Source organism: Rissa tridactyla, chromosome 3 (genome assembly GCF_028500815.1).
Source record: "Rissa tridactyla isolate bRisTri1 chromosome 3, bRisTri1.patW.cur.20221130, whole genome shotgun sequence".
Classification (NCBI taxonomy): domain Eukaryota; kingdom Metazoa; phylum Chordata; class Aves; order Charadriiformes; family Laridae; genus Rissa; species Rissa tridactyla.
In genome coordinates, this window is record NC_071468.1 from 52,208,686 (window position 1) to 52,231,170 (window position 22,485).

Sequence of the window (22,485 nt, forward strand, 5' to 3'; positions counted from 1 at the left end):
AGTCAGTTGGTATCAGTCTTACTAGAAATGTCAAAAAAAATAATAGTCTTGGAACAAGAATTACTCTCTTGCTCCTAGAAGTGTCCTTTGCAGGTCTGTGTAAACTGTGGGTAAGCTTTAATTACCTCTGCCTTTGTGATAAGCTTTGTGGCTAAGCAGATGATTTGGTCATAAAGGTTGCCAATCTGTCAGTTTTTATCTTCAATATATTATATAATGTAATAAATTTTCAAGTATTGTAAATAGAACATCTGTAAAAGGCTAGCAAGCACTTCCTGGCTAGATCAGTAGTAACCCCTCTTATAAATTTTATTTTTACCTTGTCTCTCTCATGTTGGATGCTGTTAGGTTGTGCTTTGGGCATTTGGAGAAATGCATTTTGTGCTAAACCGAATACTGCTGCTCATAGAGTTTTACTTAGGAACAAAATAATAATGTCTACATGATATATGAGTATTCAGTAGAAATCTAGCAAATGTCTAATTTAATAAACATTGTCCAGTTGTATTCATAATTGTCAAGTTAAAGAATGCTGAAATAAATATGGAGCTTTATGTGAATGTTGTGATTCAAATAGATTTATTTCTTCTGAATTGAAATGAGATCTCCAATCTCTTTGCTATTCGAAACGTGCCATTTGAATCTTTTCTGCTGAGTCTAATTGAGTATCGCTCACGTAACAGCTAGATTTTTTTTTTTCTTAGTTAGTGCTTCAAAAGATTATCAGATTGCTGTCCTAAATTAAGCCTGTTAAGTGCTTATATATAACAACATATTGGTGTATCTAAATGTCTTAATTTTTTTTTTCTGCATTACTGCACTAATAAAATAGGATGAAAGCTTTTGTTTGAATGTGTTGTATCCATACTATGCTGAGAAGAAATAATCTAGCTTTCAGCAATGCCATTCAAATGACAAGTGTGGAACATGAAGACCAAATCATATTGTGGGTTAGGGATGTTGAGAATAAGTATGAATACACTGGTTTACCGGTACTATCAGGCTTAATCAATACCAGTTTGTCTATCCAAGAAAAAGCCCTGTTCTTTTTCCCTTTTCACAGACTCTAGACTTTGTCCAGTTCCTTGTGGATTTATCACCTGCTGACCATTCTCCAGCCTTACCCATCGGTTCTGAGACATTCATGAGCCTCTGGGATCTGACTATCTGTAGTTGTCTCACAAGTCACTTGCTCTTGGGTGGTACTACATTTTAGAGAAGCAGACAAGCTTTAGTCAGGTGGTGCTGAGGCAAGAGGCTCTGATTACTTAGTAAAAATGCCTTTGCTGTTGTAGGAAAACAAGCATTCCCTTAAAAAATTCCTTTTCTAGGCTGAAGTACTCCGATTGTGAGAGCAAGCTCAAACTTGCATTGAGAAGAGTATCACAGAAACTTCAGAGTTGGAAGGGACCTCTAGAGATCATCTAGTCCAACTCCCCTGCTAGAGCAGGATTGCCTAGAGCACATCACTCAGGACTGCATCCAGGCGGGTCTTGAAAGTCTCCAGAGAAGGGGACTCCACAACCTCCCTGGGCAGCCTGTTCCAGTGCTCTGTCACCCTCACTGTAAAGAAGTTTTTCCGTGTATTTGAATGGAACTTCCTGTGTTCTAACTTGTGCCCGTTGCCCCTCGTCCTGTCACTGGGAACCAATGAAAAGAGTCTGGCAAGAGCAGAAGAAAAGAAAACAGCAAAAGGATTGTGTCGTCTCTGCTAAGATGAATTAGATTTGTGACAGTAGGTGGAATCCATTGCTGTTCATGTAATATTAATCCCCTGGAGTAATCTCTTGTGTTAAGCTGTGTTTGCATGTATATGTTTACTGTCAGAATACATCTTGGTTCCTACTATGTCTGGGGGAAGGAGTTGTCTGTGTGTACTGGCACTGGAAGCAGTGAATTGTGGTAGCTTGGTGTGGATACCTGTGACACAGAGTGGCAAAAAGGAAATTAATTTTTAAGCAATCCTACTGTTTTGGCGAGCTCTTTTTGTTTTATTGCCTCAAGATACTAAAATCCTGTTGAGGGGTCACCATGCAAACTTCAAAAACTCTCATGTAGAAAGGTCAATAGCCATCATTTTGCAGAGGAGTCTTGAGTGCTTGCGTGGTTGGCATTGGATTGAGCACCTTTTCAGTGGCTCGTATGCTGATTTTTCCAATCCTCTCAAGTACCTGAAATTATTTCCTACATTATTTTAAAAATCCTTCTGCATTAATGCTTGTCCCTTGGTTGGGTCATTTGCTCAACATTTTAATGATTTATGTCTCTCATGTAGATATTAGCAGGTACAAAGATGTGTTTTAATGATATTCTGCTGCGTATTGTTCACTGGGGGAGAATATAAAGCAGGGAAAATACAAAGCATTGAATACATGGATAGTTTCCAGCCTCTTAAATGATTCAAAGTCTTTGAGTCACTGGTTTCTATTGCTGACCTCTGCTTCTGACCTTTCCCTGACTTCACAGGTCAACAGTTCTGTCAGCAACTGCATTTTTAATAATTTGTCATCTGAGATCTCTAGATACTCTTTCTGTTCTCAGAGATTTTTGTTTGTGGTCTTTTTTTCTTTTTTTTTTCAAGTGGTCGTTGACCAAAATTTAGTTGTGGTTTTACAATACGAAATCAGATCTTAGCTACTGGATGGAAAGTACACATACTGTCCATACTGTCCATACTGTGTCTCCAGTACAATATACTGGTGGAATGTACACAGGTGTCCAGTACTTCCCTCATACATTGAAAAAGCAGTCAGTCCTCCCTGTTCTTCGTATGCTGCCTAGGAGCTTCAGTTCAAATTTAATATGCCATTTGCCAAATTTTTTTCCTGTTTTCCCACTCAAAAAGGGAAGGAACAACTGCCATACAGCCAAAGCATAGAAATTTCCATACCTGGTGATTTGGGAAATACTCAACTACGCTTGACGTGACTTTTTCTACTCAATGATACACTGCTGTTCTTTCTATTTCTGTCTTTATTCTGTCATTTTCCCATTTATACACGGTAAAAGTCTTCTCTGATACATCCATTTTAATGCATAGCTTTCTCTGGGAGGCATTTAGCTGTGTACAAGAGGGGCAGTTGCTTTAATCTCGCAATCAGAAGGCTTTGTTGTTCTCACAGTGTGTTCTTGATTAATGCAAACTAATAATTATAAACACTACAGCGTGCAGTGTTACAAGACCACAAGTGATTGGCTGGGCTGCGGTTTGACAGGCTTTTCTTAGACTCAAGAAAGACCAATACAAAAATTGCATTTCAAAGTGTTTATCTTGCCAGAATTCCAAATTTTATTTTGACGCAATTATAGCAATGACATTTAGCAGTGCTGTTGCTAAAGAAACATTAACACTTTGAATACACAGTGTCTTTCAAGGACAAATGTCTTTTTTGCCTTTTTTTTTTTCTTTGAAGGTGGAAAACTAAAATTCTCAAGCATGCTAAATCTTCTTAAGTGTATTGCATTATCATTAATAATAAAATATGACCCTGAAGAATGTCAAGCACAGAAGTAGGAAAGGAGATTTTTTCCCCTTCTTACAAATTTGGAAAACAAGGCATAGAACTTTGTAGGAGGTTTTGTTTATTTGGGTTTTATTTTTTGTTGCTTCCCCACCGCAACTCCTCACTGCCAGACAGGCACAAACCCAAGTTATTCTGCCGGTCCTTCTTGGACTTTTCCTGCTGGGTTAATTTGTCCTTTAAGAACTTGATCTAACTCTTGCTAGAACAAAGAGAAAATGTATTTGACTTAAAGCTGGGTCTGGTTAATGTTGTCAAAAGAGTTAAATATATCTGACTTTCTTATGGGTTTTATGGCCATCGTTAAGGGAAGGAAGTGTCGGATAGGGTGTTTTTTTGTGAAGGAAAACATAGGAAGTTATTAGCTACAGTGTGAGTGAACAGATGAGTAGTTGCTGATAGTGTGGGACTGTGCTACTAGTTCCCCGTGTATATGCTTTTAGCATGCCTTAAGTAGAAGATGACATATTCTTATTTCAAAGAGAGAGCTACTTCATGTGAAAAGTACTCTTGTGTGCATGAGAAATGTTGTGAGGAAATTATTGCAGAGTGAGAGCGCTCTTAAGTTCGCACCGTCTCGTATAGCACACTAGCTTTCCCTTGTGGGTAAGACCTTAAAAGGTGGCCACAAAATTCATACAATTGCTGTTACTATTAACAACTAAAAAGACATTTCCATGTTAAGCATATTTGGACCTGATCCGGTGCTAGTTGAAGTAGCTGAATTCTAGCTAACAGTAGTTGATATTGTATCAATTCCTTTCTGTTCTGGTTTCTTTAAGGATGCTTTCTTGATTACGTTTTGCAAATCAGCTACTCATTTCTCAACTACGATAAGACTGCGGCATAATCTATATAGTGACACTGCTTCAAATCCTTTTTAAATGTGCACTTTTTCTAGAATCTTGCTCAACCTTATGAATGGTCCTACGCACGTTTGCTTTCTCCCTGAAGAATTACTATGCCTTCTTCATTTTTGTGATTATGGACCTAGACCTGCAAACTACTGAATACTTGGGATTTTTTCTCCTGAAATAACTTCAGTGAAGTTAAAAGATTAATTCCTCTTAAAAGTTTAGCTTAAAATATTTTCTTCTTATGAAATGAAGATAATTACTACCAGAGTCGATAACATATACCTATGGAACTGCTTCAACAAGACTGTTTTATATTATCTTATTGTATAACAATCTTGTGACTCTATTTTTGTCTGTATACTAGCACAGCATCATTAACTTTGAGTCTCATATTAATCATGCAGGGATGAGGTATCAGGAAGATTTACTCCTGATGTTATTATCAGCACCAGGAAAAGCAGTTGTGGTTGGGGTTTGAGTGGGTTTTGTTGGGTGCATTTGGGGTTTTTTAGTGTTGTGTTTTTTTGGTTTTTTTTTTTATGAGGGGCTTCCCCCCCCCGCCCCGTCTCCATTGTTTCCCTGCCCTCAAATTTCATACAGCACGCTTCTTATTTCTCACCCTTTCTTTCTAATATCCTCTTTCCGAGTGTAAATTATGTAAGGATTATCCAAAGATACACAAACTTATTGAATTCCTCTAAATTGGAAAAAAAAATGTTCTAATAAATGTATACTAACAAATTTGAGTATGAAGGAAGAGGGATAGATGTTAAGGGAACGTTAACTTGTTTGTCTTACTTGTCTTTGACAACTCAGGGAGTTACACAGTATCCTTATGGAGTGAAATTCTAGGCCTGAAAAGGGAAAAAATATGAGACTCCCATTAACAACTGTTTGACCAGATGATGACAGGGAGCCTAATGCTGGGGAAAATCAAAAGCTTGAAAGTATAGGAAGAATGATTATAATAGGATACTTAAATTGCTTTCATGTAAATTAGGTAAGTATCATGTCAAACCATGATCCCAAGAGTAAACTTTTACATGTAGTTGGGTTGCGTTAATGGCAAAGTTGATCAAAGAGTATGCAAGAGAAGGTAACGCAGAGGATCTAGTTTAAAACGTTAGTAACAAAAACCTGTTCTTTAACAATCACTGTAATACATTTACATTCAGCAACTTCCCAAAATCTGAGAAAGTCACAAGTATTGAGCTTAATTTTAAAAAAGAGAAGCTACATAAAAGTAAGAGCGCTTGTTGAGAAAAATCTAGATGGGGCAGCTAAAAAGAGTTAAATCTTTGGAGGAGATGTGGCTATACTGAAATCAAAGATTATGTGCACAGAAATTTAAGGAGGACTGATCCAAAGGTAGCATTACTGAACTGGGGGGGAAGGAAGTTATTGGAATCAAGGATGCATCTTTCAGAAAAACAAGTAATGAGATAAATTAAAACATAACAACCCCCCTCCCTCCACCAAACCAAAGCAAATGCTTAATTCCAGCACCTTAAATATAAAAATGCAATTAGGCAAGCAAAAAAAAATTTTATAACTTGCAAACAGCAGGAAAACTGTTACTGAGTCCTTTTAAAGCATAACTGGAGCAGAGCTTGTACAAGTCCACTAGATGATTGCTATATAAAATGAACACTTGGAGAGGATGAGGTACACAGCTGGTTCATCCTTGGGAATAAATAGGTGTGTTGAGTATGGAGGAGTCTGGAAGTGCCTACTAGACGCCCCTCTGTGGACCTTAGGGTGCACACTTTGTCTGCTGGTGACATGGCAGACGGAATTCCATGTATGTTAATATTTAAGTGATGTGCATTGGGGAAAATAAATGCAAATTTTATATATACATGATCAATTTTAAGGTAACTATTGCTTTTAGGAATGAGACCTAGGAGCTATGATAGCGAATTCCACCAAAATGCTGCCTCGGTGCTTACTAACCATCAGTAAAATAAAACACATCTTAACAATTATGTAGGAAAGAAATAAAGAACAAATTCAGAACACCATCTTCCCATTCACTAGTCCAGCACACAAGTAAGTCTTGTATACTGTGTGATGTTTCTCATATTATAAAAAGATAGAGTAGAATTGGAAGAGCTACCAAGAGAGTAAACCCTTGATAAAAGGTAAGGAATAGCATCTGTATGAGGAGTGGCAAGGTATATTACTTTTCTTCCTGGAAAGTAAACGACTGAGAGGTGTGCTAGACATCTGCACGATCTTTGGTGGCATGGGGTGGGGGGGAAATTTTTTTTTTTTTTTAACTAATAATGACTGGCAAGCCTTGCAGGTAATGTAAATGTCCAGGAATCTACTAACAGTCCTCCCTTCACATTTTCATTATGTTTTATTATAGTTGGGTAAAGGCTTTATTTGGCAACAAGAAGTCTAATTTGTTTACAGCAAACATCAAAATTCACATTAGCAGCCCATGAAAACAGAAACAGATTTCAGTGAAGTTACAGCCATTTAATATTTAAACAATAAAACAGAGAAAAGCTACTTAACCTAGTCTTTGTGTTATGCTCCAGTATTTCTAACTGTGTATTCTACTTCCAGCTGTTGTGGTTTTTTTCCTTTTTCCCCCCATGGTCAGGTACAGGCCAAGGTGTAAACAATGTTGAACCAGAAGATGAGTCTTTGTAGCTTTTTAATCATAAAAAAATGATTATAAAGTCCCTGTCTTAAGCTGAGAAAACATACCTACTGTGTGATTCCTATTCGCAACTCTGACCTCAGGATGCAGGGACTGTATGTCCTGTCAGAGACTGAGCTTTACTGATGAATATTGTCACGTAATCTGTTTGGACTTTTTCAGTGTAAACATGATAAAACTGCCTAGCTAAAGTCTGAAAGAAAAGGGGGTAGGAAAATAGGCAACAAAACCAACTTTTATATTTACTTACTAGGTGGATTAAAGCCTTTATATGCTTTGGTTTTATTTTGAAGGGTCCATCTTGCTGGGACGACGTGCTGATTTCCAACAGAATAAGAGGTGTTTGCCAGTCCCAGAGGTGCAATGGGGACACAGCGGTAAGATTTTGTCGTGTTTCTCCAAGTACTATAGCACTTACAAAAATAATTGTTTGTAGCAATTCTAACGATATTAAAATTGCAGAAATTAATGTAAATTGACACATAAGGTACACTTCAAAAGAGCTGTTCAGTGTCAGATAACATATCTCCGATGTTTAGCAAAAAGGAGGAACTTGGTCAGTTGCTTCTTGGAATGAAGGAGGAAATCATGTTATGCCATCTCATTCACTGAAGATATTCCAGTATGCATACATTAATTGCAGAATGTAATACTTGAATTTATATGTCAATGCTTATTTTATAATTATTGTGTATATATCAGTGCCCCGAAAGCTTCAAATTTCTGTGTCATCTTGCATATCGGATCTTTCATATCAGATATTCAGGCTTTGTCCACAGAAGCAGATTCTTCACACTGTTGATTACTTTACAATCTGTTCTCCCACATGCTGTTGTTTACTTCAAGTGTTTCTCAAAGTGACATCAATGAAAAGCCTGAGTAAGAAGCAGCATAGACATCTCAAATTCTTAAAAATTAAGATTTTTTCAAAACATTACTTTTATATACTTATATCTTTTCATGTGTTAGATATAGTTCAATAGCATTTGGTACTAAAGAGGTCTAAGAGGTACTTCACTCTCAGGAAAAAGCTTAATTTGAGGTGTTCCTTCTGGACACAGCTTTTTAAGACAAACACAAAACTTTGTACGTGTGAAAGGATTCTGTTCATCAAAGACTTGCAGACTGGGACACCATAAGCGCCTTCCTTCAGAGGCCCTCACCTCTTCTGCTGTAGCCTTCTCTTTGTCTTTCCTAGCAAGACAGTTGTGGAGTAGTACATCCATGCGGTTCCACAGGTGTCTCCTGTTTGGCTGTGGATGATGTCAAGAAATATTTTATCTAATTTTAGACAACAAATGGTTGTTTTAACAGCATGGGATTTATGTCTGTCTCCGTGCACAGGCAACAGAAGGAGGTCTCTCAGCTTTTGGGCTTCTGCTAGGAGGGATCCCCTTCAGGAATTTGTTACTCTCCTGCTCTGGTAAAACAGTTTTACTATCTGTACTGTGCCTATTCCCAGAATTTTTCCTACCCGAAGTCATAGTGACTTGATGTCATTCACTTGTTACGAAATCCCATATGTACTACAAATATAAAACCTCCTGCTGGTTCCTGAGATGATCTGCAGCCGGTTGGTTAAACCCCACCACAAAAGCAAAGGAAGATGTAGCTGACCCACCTGGGATAGATCACTTGCACTTCTTTGCCAATGTCATCTCTGTACTATCATCTGGAGGCAGAATTAACTCTCTGCAGAAGTTAGGGACTAGTTTGATCTTACCTCTGGAAATGGGCCTAGGAATTGGCTGAACTTCCTTTCCATTACATGTGAAAGACAATTTTTTTTATTTTTTTTTTTCCCCTCTTGAAAGTAGACCAAAGATCTTGAGCAGAGGTTTTCAGCTTTTTAAATCAATGAAGAACTTCATGCCTTTGACTTTCATGAATGCACCATATCTCCTTGGAAAAGAGAGAAAATAACCTTGACTAATTCACAAGTTGAAGCCTCTAAGCTTTTCCTGGCTGTTACAATCTTTCAGAGATTAAGTCACACTTTATGATTAAGTATTCATTTTTGCATTGTCATGAAAAAAATTGTGCAATTATATTTTGTCTGTCTTAAATAGCTCCACAGTGTACGTGCTTCTTTACAGTGATGGGTAACAAAGAACCTTTGAGACTGTTAGTTGTCAGTTATCAACAAACTGCAAATACTGCTGTTTGAGCAAAGAAAAAAAGATTCCTCCATTATTTTGCTCCCAAGACATAAATGTTTTGCTTAAAAATTGTTTTTCATTGGTTTCCAGTTCTTATAAACATCAGTTTGCAACATAGCCTTGAGAGGCAATGTGTGTTTTCCTAAAATACTAATTTGTATGCATTTTGATATAAAATTAGTCTCTTGCCAGAAATTACAGTGTTTAATTCTTTTGGTTGCAAATATGGAAATAGAGTAGTTGACAACATTAGAAAGCAATAGAAATCAAATTTCAATTTGGTTAAATAAAATATGTAAATTATTGCCAAAAGTTATAATGAATACCTTAATAATAAGTGCACTGTGATTTGATATATCTCCCAGTATGCTCACAAATATGAAATTTATCTGATTAATTTCTCTGGGTTTGCTCAACATAAGCTAAAATGAACTTAAATTTTCATAGCATATGCTCTATGTGCTTTATTTGTGATTCCAACTTCTTTTGAGCTTGGAGTGAAAAAAAGTATTTTGTGATGCTTTATTATTATAGTCCATAATTATGAGCAAAACAAATGCAAGAGAAATATTTATAAAAGGTGAATATTGCAACTGTAACACCTTAAGATACGACTTATTGCTGACTGAGAAATTGGAGAACTTGGAACGCTGGATATCAGTCCCCTGTGCTGCCTTGGGGACAGGTTCTCTTCATGTTCATTTCAATTGTAGGCTGTTATGCCACAGCCTGGGGAAACAGGCTCTTGGGTAGTTGTGTGGTCTATCCAGAAATACAAAAGCTTAAAAACACAGATGAAAATAGGGTCTTAACAGAGAACGTGGATTTTGAAAAGATATTTTTGATTTCAGAATTTTATGAAATTTAGTGTTAGACTACTTTTATGAAGCAAAATGAACAGTCCAGTGTTTTGAGAAACATTTGCATTCATTATTTTTTCACATTAATTACAGTCTATCAGAAATAAGACATTCACTCTGAACTTCCACAGTTTCAAAATAATGAAGTTGGTGTGGACACCTATGTTACCACCATTGTGGAACACTCAAATCACTTTTATAACAAACTTCAAGTGTATTAATTGACAAAGGAAAAGTTGACTTTACCTGATTCACACTGACACATTTTAAATGACGATCAAACTGGAGTCTTTCAAGCTCTTTTGCAAACCAGGACCATTCACTGAATGAGGCAGAACCTTTTACTTTGGTAGCTGTCTCAAAACACTTTCAGCCAGAAGCACTGTATGTAGCTGTGCAGGTAGACACTTATTCTAGAGACATGATTGACAGCACCAGCAATGCTCCAGGCTCTGGGTTTTCAGACATGTTTTCTTGCTTTTCTTTCTGAGTTCTTTTTGTAATTCTCTGTATTCTTTGAAAAGGGTAACCCACAGGCTATGGAAACAGGTGTGGTTCTCTGAAATTCCAGATACTGCTCTCACACAAGCATGATTTAGTTACAGCTTGAATAGATTGAACTGATTTTTTGTCACTTAGCTAGGTAGCCAAAGGTTTCTTTGTTCAATACAGAGCAGCACCATAGTTCAAGTTTCACAGACCCGTAAAAAGTGTATAAAGGCTTTACTGATAGGTGAGATTTGAGCTTCATTAGTATATGATTTACCAACTAGTCTTTATATCATGAAGAAATCTCACATATGCCTCTGAGGTCCTTCTTGTGCCTGAATGTTAGCAGAAAGCTTGTTCGAGACGGAGATGAAACTTTGTTCTACGGATGAAGAGACGTTTTTTCCTTCATACAGGAATGTGCTTTTAGTTTCAGTGTCAGGAAATGCTGAAGAACTGAAGTATTGATTTCTCATGTCATCATTATTTCTCTTTATTTTTGAAAGAATAGGATTCATTAAAGGAAGAAATGGTTAGCTCTACGTTTTTTGTCAGCCTGTGTATTCTTAGCCTAGAAACTTTCCCAAATGGCTGCATGACTGAAGAGCAAAGATTACTGCCACATTTAAAGAAAGGAGTCCCGTGAAAAGGCTTGTATTCTCCTTCTTTAAAAGACAGAAATGAACCTATTATTCTCATATTTAGTGGAATGTTCTTGTATTTAGAGAAAAGGTGATACAGTGATGTATTTGAAGTAAGGATTCAAAGTTTTCCAGTATTTTGTTTAATACTTCTAAATATTTCAAAGAATCTTAGAACTGTTTTGTATAATTACTTTGTCCAAATCAATGACTACATCATGATAATGAGATCACACTAATTTTTCCAAGAAGATAAACAGGAAAAAAAAGCTTTGCAAAATATAGTGTTGGTGATGTAGAGTTTATGTTAAGTAAATGTACCATACCTCAGAGTTAAAATTAAACTGCTGCTTTTCTCAGAGCATTATAAATAATCAGTTCCAGTAAATCGGGGAAATGAACGGAAGCAAGCTATTTCTCAACCAATTGCAACCTTGAGTGAGTGGAGCTATTGGAGCTATCTTGAGTTTCGGTTTTGTTTTCAGTGTAATGGTAATAATTGGACCATATGCTCTCTGCTGAATAAATACAGCTGTTGCGTGTAGTTGAACAAAAATTATACTGTACCTCAAATGAAATTTTAATTGCTATCCTGTTGAGGGTCTAGTATTTATTCCTTCTTTTTGCGGGGCAGGGGGGAACGTATTTATGATATTATTTTGGTGGCTTCAGGTTTGTCCTTACAAGCAATCTGAATACATATGATACTAAACTCTTTATTCAGTCAGTAAATACCTTTTCTTATTCAAATAAAATATTACCGAAGTGTTCTTACTAAGCTCAAACTTCTGCAGTTCTCTAAAATACATACCAAACACTTCCTATTTATCATACAATGAAGTGAATTACTGATTGTGAAGAGGTGTCTTCTCCTTCTGTGTATAAAAATGCTATTACATTATTCTTCGTTGACTCCCGCTATTCAAAGTCATCAAGAGCCACAGAAATAATATGGCACTTTCGATAGGTAGGCAGAGAAAGAAAACCACTGAAGTGCTGATTTCTTGGGAATCAGCTACGCATCAGTCCCACACTCAAGTGATCGTGCGTCAGTTTCTGAAAGACATTGTCATATCTCCAAGGCAAAATATAGGGCAAATTGTTTTGATTTTTAGAAACTTGTGGAAAATGGTATTAATGTTCTGTATGTGTTCTTGAGATTCTCACTTGATGTGCTGAAAGAGTTGCTGTAGACTTTAAAAACTCAGAAACAATATTGGAAGGGTTAAAGAGGATTATAGGTCAGATATGGTTTAAGCCATTGTGAATAAGGAAACATGAATATTATTTTAATGGAAGTATGAAGGTACTTCTATCCTGGTATGAGATGTCTCGCTACCATTATGTTGAAATCTTCATTCCTGATGAAGATTGCATCAACTGTCCATCATGATAAATGAATAGGGTTTTTTTTATGTATTTTCTCCAGTCTCCAAAACGTATTGGGTTTCAGCGAAGCGTTTCTACAAGAAGCAATAGGACTTCTGTGAATTTACAGAAGCATCTCTGAGTATTAAGTTTTCTTAAATATCAGTATACACTTCTAATCAAGCAATCTCCTGTGTCCAGAGCAAAGACTTATTTTCTAGTTTAGCGACTTATCTATTTTTACTCCTTTTTTTTTTTTTTTAAATGATTGGTGTATGGTTGTTATACATGGCTTCTAGGGGTCAAATTCCACTATATGGTAGCATCACTGTTCCAGTGAACTGGAGTTCTAGCATGTCCAGCACAGCAGCACTCAGCGGTGGCGTGACTTCATTCAGACCACGATAGTCTACAGTTAGCCTCCACTCTCCATTAGATTTTCGCACCGGCCATATGGGACTGTTAAAGGGTGAGCGAGTCTTGCTGATCACTCCTTGAACCTCTAGTTGACGAATCAGCTCATGGATGGGAATCAGAGAGTCTCGGTTAGTGCGATACTGCCGCCGATGCACCGTTGTGGTAGCAATCGGCACCTGTTGTTCTTTGACCCTCAACAACCCCACAACAGAAGAATCCTCCGAGAGACCAGGCAAGGCAGACAACTGTTTAACTTCCTCTGTCTCCAAAGCAGCTATGCCAAAGGCCCAGCGGTACCCTTTTGGGTCCTTAAAATACCCTCTCCTGAGGTAATCTATACCAAGGATGCATGGAGCCTCTGGGCCAGTCACAATGGGATGCTTTTGCCACTCATTCCCAGTTAGGCTCACTTCTGCCTCCAGTACAGTCAACTCTTGGGATCCCCCTGTCACCCCAGAAATACAAATGGGTTCTGCCCCTCTATAGCTTGATGGTATTAAAGTACACTGCGCACCCGTGTCCACTAGAGCCTTATACTCCTGTGGGTCTGATGTGCCAGGCCATCGAATCCACACCGTCCAATAAACCCGGTTGTCCCTTTCCTCCACCTGGCCGGAGGCAGGGCCCCCCTAATACTGGTCATAGTATCCATTACTCACTTCTTGCATAAATGACTTGGAAGTTCCTTCAAGAGGATCAGAAGCAAGATCAGGCCTTCTGCTTTGTCTGGGGAACGGCCCACTGGAAACTGGGGCGGCACTTTTCCTGTAGGGATCCCCTTTTGTGGTTGTCCTTCCTTGCAACTCCTGTACCCGTGTCCGCAGGATCGAAGTAGGTTGTCCGTCCCACTTCCTCATGTCCTCTCCGTGGTCCCGCAGGTAGAACCACAGGGTGCCTCGTGGTGTGTACCCTCTGTACTCTCTCTCTTGAGTGGGGAAATGCCTGCTTCTAATAGCTGAGATGCTGGCCCGTGCAGGTGGGGAGTAGGACATATTCTCTTCAAGTTGCTGGACCTTCCGCGACAGTTTCTCCACAGCTGAGACAAGGGGGGAAGAGATACTTTCTTCATATCGCCGGAGCCGGCCAGCTACCTCATCCACCGTTGGTCCCTCTTCACCTTTCCATTCCATTACTGCCAGGGAGTTGGCATATGACGATGGTGCGCTCCGTACAAACTTCCGCCACATGGGCCTTGTGCATCGCACCTCATCAGGGTCTGTGGGTAAGTCTGCATTGTCCAAGTCATAATAAATCATCTCCCGCACGGCTAATTCTCTCAGGTACTGGATACCTCTTTCCATGGTAGTCCACTTGCTTGGCTGACATACAACATCCTCGCTGAAGGGGTACCTCTCCCTCACGCCTAACAGGAGTCGTTTCCAGAGGCTGAGGGCTTGGGTCTTTTTCCCGATCGCCTTGTCAATGCCGCCTTCCCTAGACAGGGACCCCAGCTGCCTGGTCTCCCTACCCTCTAATTCCAGGCTACTGGCCCCATTATCCCAGCACCGGAGCAGCCAGGTGACAATGTGCTCGCCTGAAAGTCGGCTAAAATCTTTTCGCATATCCCGCAGCTCACTCAAGGATAGGGATCGAGTAATTATCTCTGGTTCTGCCTCTTCCTCCTGCTCTCGTGATGGCCCTGGTTCATCATCATCTCTTACTAAGCGAACTGATTTCTTTGTGTACTTCTTCTTCTGTATGGGGGCAACTGATACTGGCATGGGTTGGTTCCCTGGTTCAGTGGCAGTGGCTACCATGGGGGTTGCAGTAGCCGCAGTGTCTGTCGCAAGGATTGCAGTAGCCGCAGTGTCCGTCACAAGGATTGCAGCAGCCGCAGGGGCCGCCGCAGGGGCTGCAGCAGCCGCAGGGGCCGCCGGTCTGGTTTCCATCTCTTCCCCTTGAGGGTGCTGCATAATTCTGAGCAGTGCCTGGTAGATACTGGCCAGGGCCCAGCACAGCGCGGTGAGTTGTGCCTCTCTAGAATAGCCACAGCATTTTCCCTTCAAATATTCTACCACTTTATCAGGGTCCTGTAATTGTTCAGGGGTAAAGTCCCAGACCATTGGAGGTGAGTAGTTCTCTAGGTACCTGCCCATGCTCTCCCACATGCCATGCCACCCCTGACTATCCAGCCTCGGAGCAGATCTCCGGGTGGTAGTCTTAAATAGTCGCTTAACCCTAAACAAGACCTGGAACGTATTCAGGAGACATAGCACTAGGAACACGCTAGTTTGAGTATCCCAAGGATATTCAAAATTCTCAAAAGCTGTCATACCTGACCCGAAGGAGAAAAGGGAGGCAAAAGTGCTGGGGAAATTATTAACAAATTCTGAGAGACGGTGTCCAATGTACGGACAGGACAGCAGAATGATAATCCTCATCCCTGTTCCAGACATGGTAAACAGCATCGCAGGGAGTACATAAGCCATATAGGAATTTATGTAACACAGCCATGAGAACAAACCAAGCAACATGATGACCAGTGACTACTTACCTAATAAAATAAATGCATACAAAAAAAAAACCAAAACCGTTTTTTCCACGTTCTAGTTGGATTCTGTCGTTATCTCAACCCTTCGAGCCCCACGTTGGGCGCCAAAAAGGACTGCCGTGGTTTAGCCTCAGACGGCAACAAAGAACCACGTGCCGCTCGCTCCTGCCTTCCAAACACAGGAAGAATCGTAAGAAAAGGCAAGACTCTTGGGTTGAGACAAAGGCAGTTTAATAGAACAGCAAAGGGAACAGGCAAACAACAACAACAACAACAACAACAACAACAACAACAACACGGATAGGGGAATATACAAACGCGATTACGGAACCGCCGGTCCCCCCGCCGCTCGCCGGCCGGACCCGGGCCGCCCCAGCCCGCTTTTAAGCAGCAACTTCCTGCCCCCTCCCCCGGCAGCTCAGGGTGGGCGTGGCTCACATGGCATGGAATACCAGGAAAAGTTAACCCTATCCCCACCGGAACCAGGACAGATGCTTTAAATATGCAGCTTACCAAATGCTTTTTCTTTGGAGCATCCAAAGCTATTCTTCTCAAACTGCACTGTTCAGATGAAACTGCTTCACTTTTTTTCATCTCATTTTGCTTTGATCAGGTCAGACCTCAGTTTCAGGTGAGAACAGAAATAAGTTCTGTAGCAGTTAGAGTATCAGGAGTAAAGCAGTAAATTTAATGATGTTATCAAAATGTGAATATAGTAAACTAAAGAACTATCATCTCAGTATAGGAAGACTCTGATACGTTGCTATATTACTTATTCATTGTTCTTTGTTTACAATGATGTGGCTTGTTAAAGGAACCATGTGTGTCTGTCCTTGGAGCCATTAAAATATTTTCGATGTCTAGTTTTTAATTACTGTGAGTAATTGTAAAAATTCTGAGATGTTTCTTAATACCAAGAAATGTCTTGTCTTTTTGTTTCTTTTATTTCATTGCTGTCCATGTTAGTTTGCCTTAGAGATTAGAAATTAGTCCAGGTATCACATTCTTTAAAAAAAAAAAAAATAAAATAATTCACAGTGACTATGATGCAACAGGAGTGCTAATTAAAATACCAGATAAGAATTCTTTTAACACAACCTGTCAAGTAAGATTATGACAGCTTCTTTATCCAGACTTGAGAAGAGTATTATTCAAACTTCATACAAGTTTCAAAGTCTTTTTCAAAGTGTTTTTCATTTACCAGAGACTCTGGGGCCATTGCTTTTACTGTTTATGAACCCTTATACTCTCTTACGGCAAGGAAAACGACTAAAGCATAAATGCAAGTTAAGTAACAAGCAAACCAGACCCGTCATTGTACTTTTACTGTCTTTCCTGTTTTATGATTTAAGAAGGGTCCAGAGCTAACAAATAGGCAAACAATTTCAGCGTGTTTTCTGATTTAAACTCTCTTCCCTTCATAAACCTATCCATTCACCACATTAAAGATTAAAATGGCTCTGTTTAATCACTAAGTTAAGTTGTCCTATTATTCACATCTAATGCTTTGTCTTGATTTATGCTTACATGGTGAAGCTGAGAATCAATTTGGACATCCCCAGTCAAGTTCCTTTTGCATAACAGAAGAAGCTCCTAAATTGTTTGTGAGGAGTCTTGTAAAAGCCTAGCCAATTAAACAGAACAATGACCAAAGTCAATGCAACTTTTAAGTTTATAACTACAGTTAATGTACATACATTTCTTACAAAAACTAGAATAACCATAGAGCAGACATAGTAGCACCTTAATCATTAATTTTGTATCATAAATTAGTCAAGTCAGTTATTTGACATGAATTTCCATAGAAAAAACTGAGAATCCATATGTATGACTGAGACAATCAATACCTTACAGTATAAACAAATATCATAGTGTTGTTAAATGTCATCTTTAAGATTTTTTTCAAGCCTTCTAGGCAATCACAGTAGCATACGTATCACACGTAATAATACAAATGCAAGCCTGTACACAATTGCTTTGATCTACTCTTTAAATTATGTGAACTAGAAAAGTGATTTTTAGCATGCGTTGGCTTTGATATTCCAAAAACTTTCACAGACATGTTAGTACATGTTTTACCTTCTTTCCATATATTCCAATTCTGTGTTGTTTCATTTATTTATATCTTTTTCCCCTTTATTTCCATGATGAACAGTTGTCACAAAGCATGATTTGTTAAGGCAATCTGGTCCATGTGCTACCATTTCAGGATGCTCTCTGGTCCAATGGAATTGTTTGGGAATCCATAACTGAGGAGGTACAAAATATGAAGTCTGAAAGACACACTAAGGGGATCCTATGCATCACAGAAACTTCAAATTATTTAATTGGCATGTATGGGTGGGAAATAAGTCATCCATAGATATACAAACAGAAGGAACATTCTGGTCATTTCGCCTAACCTTCTGTGTAACACAAGTTGTGATCCTTTCCTGTAGTAATAGATTTTTTTTTTTTTGAATGAGAACATATAGCTCAGGAAAACATATGTCCTTGACTTAAAGCCAGTGATGAATTAAACAAATTAACTGCATAAATCAATTCTAATTACCTTGCCTGTTTAAAATGGTCTATTTCTAGTACAGATTTTCTGTCCAGCTACAGCTTGTCTATCCTCAGTTTCTGTCTACTGTTGCTTATTATCAAGAGCCCTCTCTTTCTTCATGTTGGCTTCTATAGGCTGAAGTTCAGCTATACCTTATCCTTTCCTTCAATGTTCTGAGGTAAGTCATAACTGAACAACTGATTAAAACGATGTTTTATCTGTTGCATTCTTACCAATTTTTAACACTTTTCGTAAATTTCACGCATCAGAACCAGGCACAGTTGTAGCAGTGATGTCATCAGTGCTAACTACAGAGGTGATATAGTCTGCTTACTTATGTTGATATTCAGCAGTTTTATTAGACAGTTTAACCATAATGCCATTGTGAGGATTCCAACTCAGCTAATTATCCACCAGAAACCTCAGTCATTTCAAATTACTGCATCGCGGGAACTTCTGCATGCATGGCCCTTATTTCTACAGGTGTGACTTCATTTTTCAAATGCATTTTATGTGTTTGATCTCAGCCGAGTGAGCTCTTCATGTGGCTTTGACAGTGACTCTTCATTATTTTCTGCTCCCACAGATTTTGTGCCATCTGAAAAATGTATGAGTAATTACTTTATGCTTTCTTCCAGATCCTTAACAAACAATTTGCATAGCATAGGGCTAAGAGACGATCATTGCAAGACCACCTTGAAAAACAGACATTTAATGATTCACTGTATGAAATTACATTTTGAAACATATCAGTTAAATCCATCTAACATTGATCTCATAGTGTTTTAGTTTCTTAATCAAAGTGTCAGTGCCACATCAAATGCCACACACAAATTTGGGTAAGTTAAAACATCGCTATTACGTTGTTCCACTGAATTTGTAATCTCATAAAAATGTCATGTTCGTTTGATAGAGTCTAGTTACCATAAATCCTTGTTGCTTGACAATAATTAGACTTCCTTTTTTTTATTAATAACGTACCATATTAGCTATTTCTTCTATCCGGGGCTGGTGTCAGGTTTACGTGCCTGTAATTACCTAGATTACCGCATATAAGGCTGCCCTAAACTATGGCAAGATGTGGTTCTGTTCCTGTAAAGCTCTCTATTTTAAATCATCTCTAAATGTGGGTGGTTTAGTTTTGTTTTGGCACCAGTGCACTTTCTAAAAAAGAGCCAAGAGGGGAAACAGCATTGAAAACAGCACGTATGGGACATTTGAATAACCAGGTGCTGTGATTATATTATCATAATTTTTGCCAGGCCTTTAAATTAATGTCCTTAATAGCAATTACTGATTAAAAATGCTTACTTGAAATACTTGATTACTGAAGAAAGAAACAAGGCAGTTAACTTTTCATAGTATTTATAGATCTTTAATATGTTTTGGAGTTCTTCGCACTATAGTTACAAATTATTTCAACTCTACATTTCTTCTCAGTTACCTCTTTAGGAAACTAAAATTAGATCTTATTTTTTTTATTATTCTACAGATATTCTCAAAGTAGCCTCATTCTGGAGTAGATCAATTTTTCCTTTATAAAGAAATTATGTTATTCCACTTCTTGGTGCAGAAAAATCAATGATAGATAAAAACTGAATTATAAAATAGAATTAATTCTATACAAGGACAAAAAAAAAAAGCTAAATTATTTATCTTGGAAAGAAAGTTTAAAGCTTTTGAAATTAAGACCTCTACTCACTCAAAGAAAAATAAAAATGAAAAGTGAATACTTATTCACTCTTTCCCAGTGTAGAAACAGAATATTTCTACAGTACATTGGACATTTTTTTGTGGGCCACAAATGGCATCTGTGTCAAAACCCACCACCGGCAAACAAATATGATTTAGAAGTTATATATTAAATTATTATCTTTCTTTTGACTGTTTCTTTAAGTAGATTTTTTTTTTGACCAATACGTTATTTTTGGCACTGTAAAAATCCTTAAACTGAGATCAAGTTAGGTCTTTGGATCTTTTTGTCAGTTTTCTCATCTCACCAACAGAGTAAAGAGTTACTAATAACTTTTGTGAGATTGAATTATGTAGATGCTCTGGCAAACCCAGAGGAAGTAATGTGTTTATACTCTTTTGAATGGTCTCGGGAAGTTTGGCTCATCTTTCATGTATTGCTACCACCATTTCTATTCACATATGGGGAAATGTCACGATTTTGTAAAAGATCAAACAAAATATGCTGAAGATTATAACGCTTTCTTCAAACAAATCCTCTGCTCTTTGATGTTCTTCTTAAGTTGTTAACACTGCCACTGAAAGAAAAAAATAAAATCCTTTGTTGCTCATTATTTTTCTGCATCTGTGGTTCAGTTCCAGAAAACCTTATCTGAAAACATAAGCATTAAGTGTGCTTTCAGAGAATTTTTTTTTTCTGTTTTGTTCTGTCTTATATGAACAATTCCTTAGCACAATTGCTCTCAGCCACTAGGTTTTGCTGATCCTTCAGAACTGCCTTTTAAAAATAAGCAGCTGTTTTGAATACAACTTCACATCTCCTTCAATGATAGAATTCTTGAAAAAAAAATCTTCAAATAGTGTAATGCTTCATAATTTGATGAGGGGCAGTTTCAGGTGAGTTGAAGACTTGTCCTGTAACAGGAATCAGTGAGAGTTTTGGCAGGATTAATGCTTTAGATTAACAAGTCAACAGCTTTTCTTCAAATTTTGTGATGCCTCTGGATTCACTGCAAAAGCAGTTAATGTTTTATAAATGATCATTTTTGTATCCTCCTTGAGATTCTCAGTATCAAGGATTCAATGTTATGGAAAGTGAGCAGAGCACAGCTTGTGTTCATCTGACCAAATCCTAGATCATTTACAGCCCCTCTAATCTGATGGACTATGCTGAAACCTAGATAGTATTAGCAAACCCAAGCTGAATGTAGATGCACCTGTAGTACTTCTAAGAGATTTTACTTTTAGAAATGTCTGAAAAACATGTTGATGATGTACTGCAGCAAGGAACACACTTTGTATGCATGCTGCACTGGCAGTCGTAAAGACTTAACATTGCATGATTATAACATCCCTGTTTTGGCCTGATACAGTATTCTTTTCCAGTTGTTGTGATGTTCAAAACAACCACAGGGAGATTCTTCTTTGCATGGTACATAATTAAACCGCAGATCTCTTTACCATGATATATTGTGGAAGTTACAGTGGGTTCAAAAAGTAGCAAACTAATGAAAAAAAAATCTACTGAGAACAATTAAATGTGAAGATACCCTTTCTATTTCAGGAAGTCTCTGAGTCACAAATTATTGGGGCTTGAGAACAAACTCTAGACTTTTTGGTTTGTTTTTTTAACACACATTCTAGGCATCTACTGTTAACTTCCTATTAGAGATGAGATAATTGAGCTAGATGGACTGCTCTGTGGTCTAGTGTGGCCATTCCTGAAATAACCAAATGTTACCAGAACAGATTTCTTAGAGAAGCCAGATACTATGACTGAGATATAAAGGATGAATATGACCAAGATATTTGTCACAACCTATAAAATCTATAAAAAGGCTCCATTTTTCTCATTTACATTCTGTGTGTGTGTACCTATGTATGTATTCCTAGCATGAATACTAAAGGGAAGTGAACTCCAAATTCAGTATATCAAATTCTTATGCTAGGGGGGAAAGTGGGAAGAAGGTGTGTGTCTCCCAGTACCATGTGTTATTGCCATAATATGGTCCTGAGCCTAGTAGTGAGAGTAATGTTACAGTTACTCTGTTTATGTTGTTCCACAAGTAATTTCTGCATGTTATTTTGAGGGGATTATACCCTTTGTGCATTTGATTTGTTAGAGTTTTAGAAAGCTTGCAGGCATTCAGGGATGTAAACAAATTGGGAAGCAATAATTGAAACCTATGAATGAAATGCTACTATATTAAACTAGAGAAACAAACTCAAGAAGATACAGTAGAATCTGCTCCAAACCCTAACATAGTGCTTGATCTATCACTTGTTTCACAAATCAGACACATTTTTTTTCAAATACGGCTTGTTTTATACGTATTTTTGCATGCGTTGTGGCAACATATCTAATGTGTTCAAGGGTTGCTTTTTGTAATTCAATGAATTTCAGTAACAATTTAGCTGAATCTTTTGTTGCTCACTGCACATGACATATAAACAATATGCTACTGTCTGCAGCTGTTGCAAATTCATTACTGATGATTGAAACCTTGGATTTCCACTCAAGCATGCAACATGTTCTTGCAATCATCTATCAGCAATCAAACCAGATGAAGGTGATTTTGTTAGGGTGCAGTATGGTTATATAGGAGTCTCTCCTGAAATGTCAGGCAGCATTTCTGTGGAAGAGCACAATTTCTTCATTCACATCTGGCAAGTACTGTTATTGAGTGTTTAATAACTGTCATTTTGCAGGCTGACACGCTATGTGATATATTCTGTTTGATCTAAAAGCTGCTATAAAATTTACCTTGGCATAA

At 38.0% G+C, this 22,485-nt stretch overlaps 1 protein-coding gene across 2 annotated transcripts in view; it reads left to right on the plus strand.

Moving 5' to 3' along the window:
- Positions 1–22,485, plus strand: part of PRKN (parkin RBR E3 ubiquitin protein ligase) — a 781,894-nt gene that overhangs the window by 354,632 nt on the left and 404,777 nt on the right. For both annotated transcript variants that reach the window (XR_008465680.1, XM_054196729.1), the window contains exon 5: positions 7,343–7,426. Coding sequence is in view for 1 of the 2 variants with exons in the window: in XM_054196729.1 (XP_054052704.1) it covers positions 7,343–7,426 (84 nt within the window). In the remaining variant the exon portion in view is untranslated. The remainder of the gene's footprint in view (positions 1–7,342; positions 7,427–22,485) is intronic.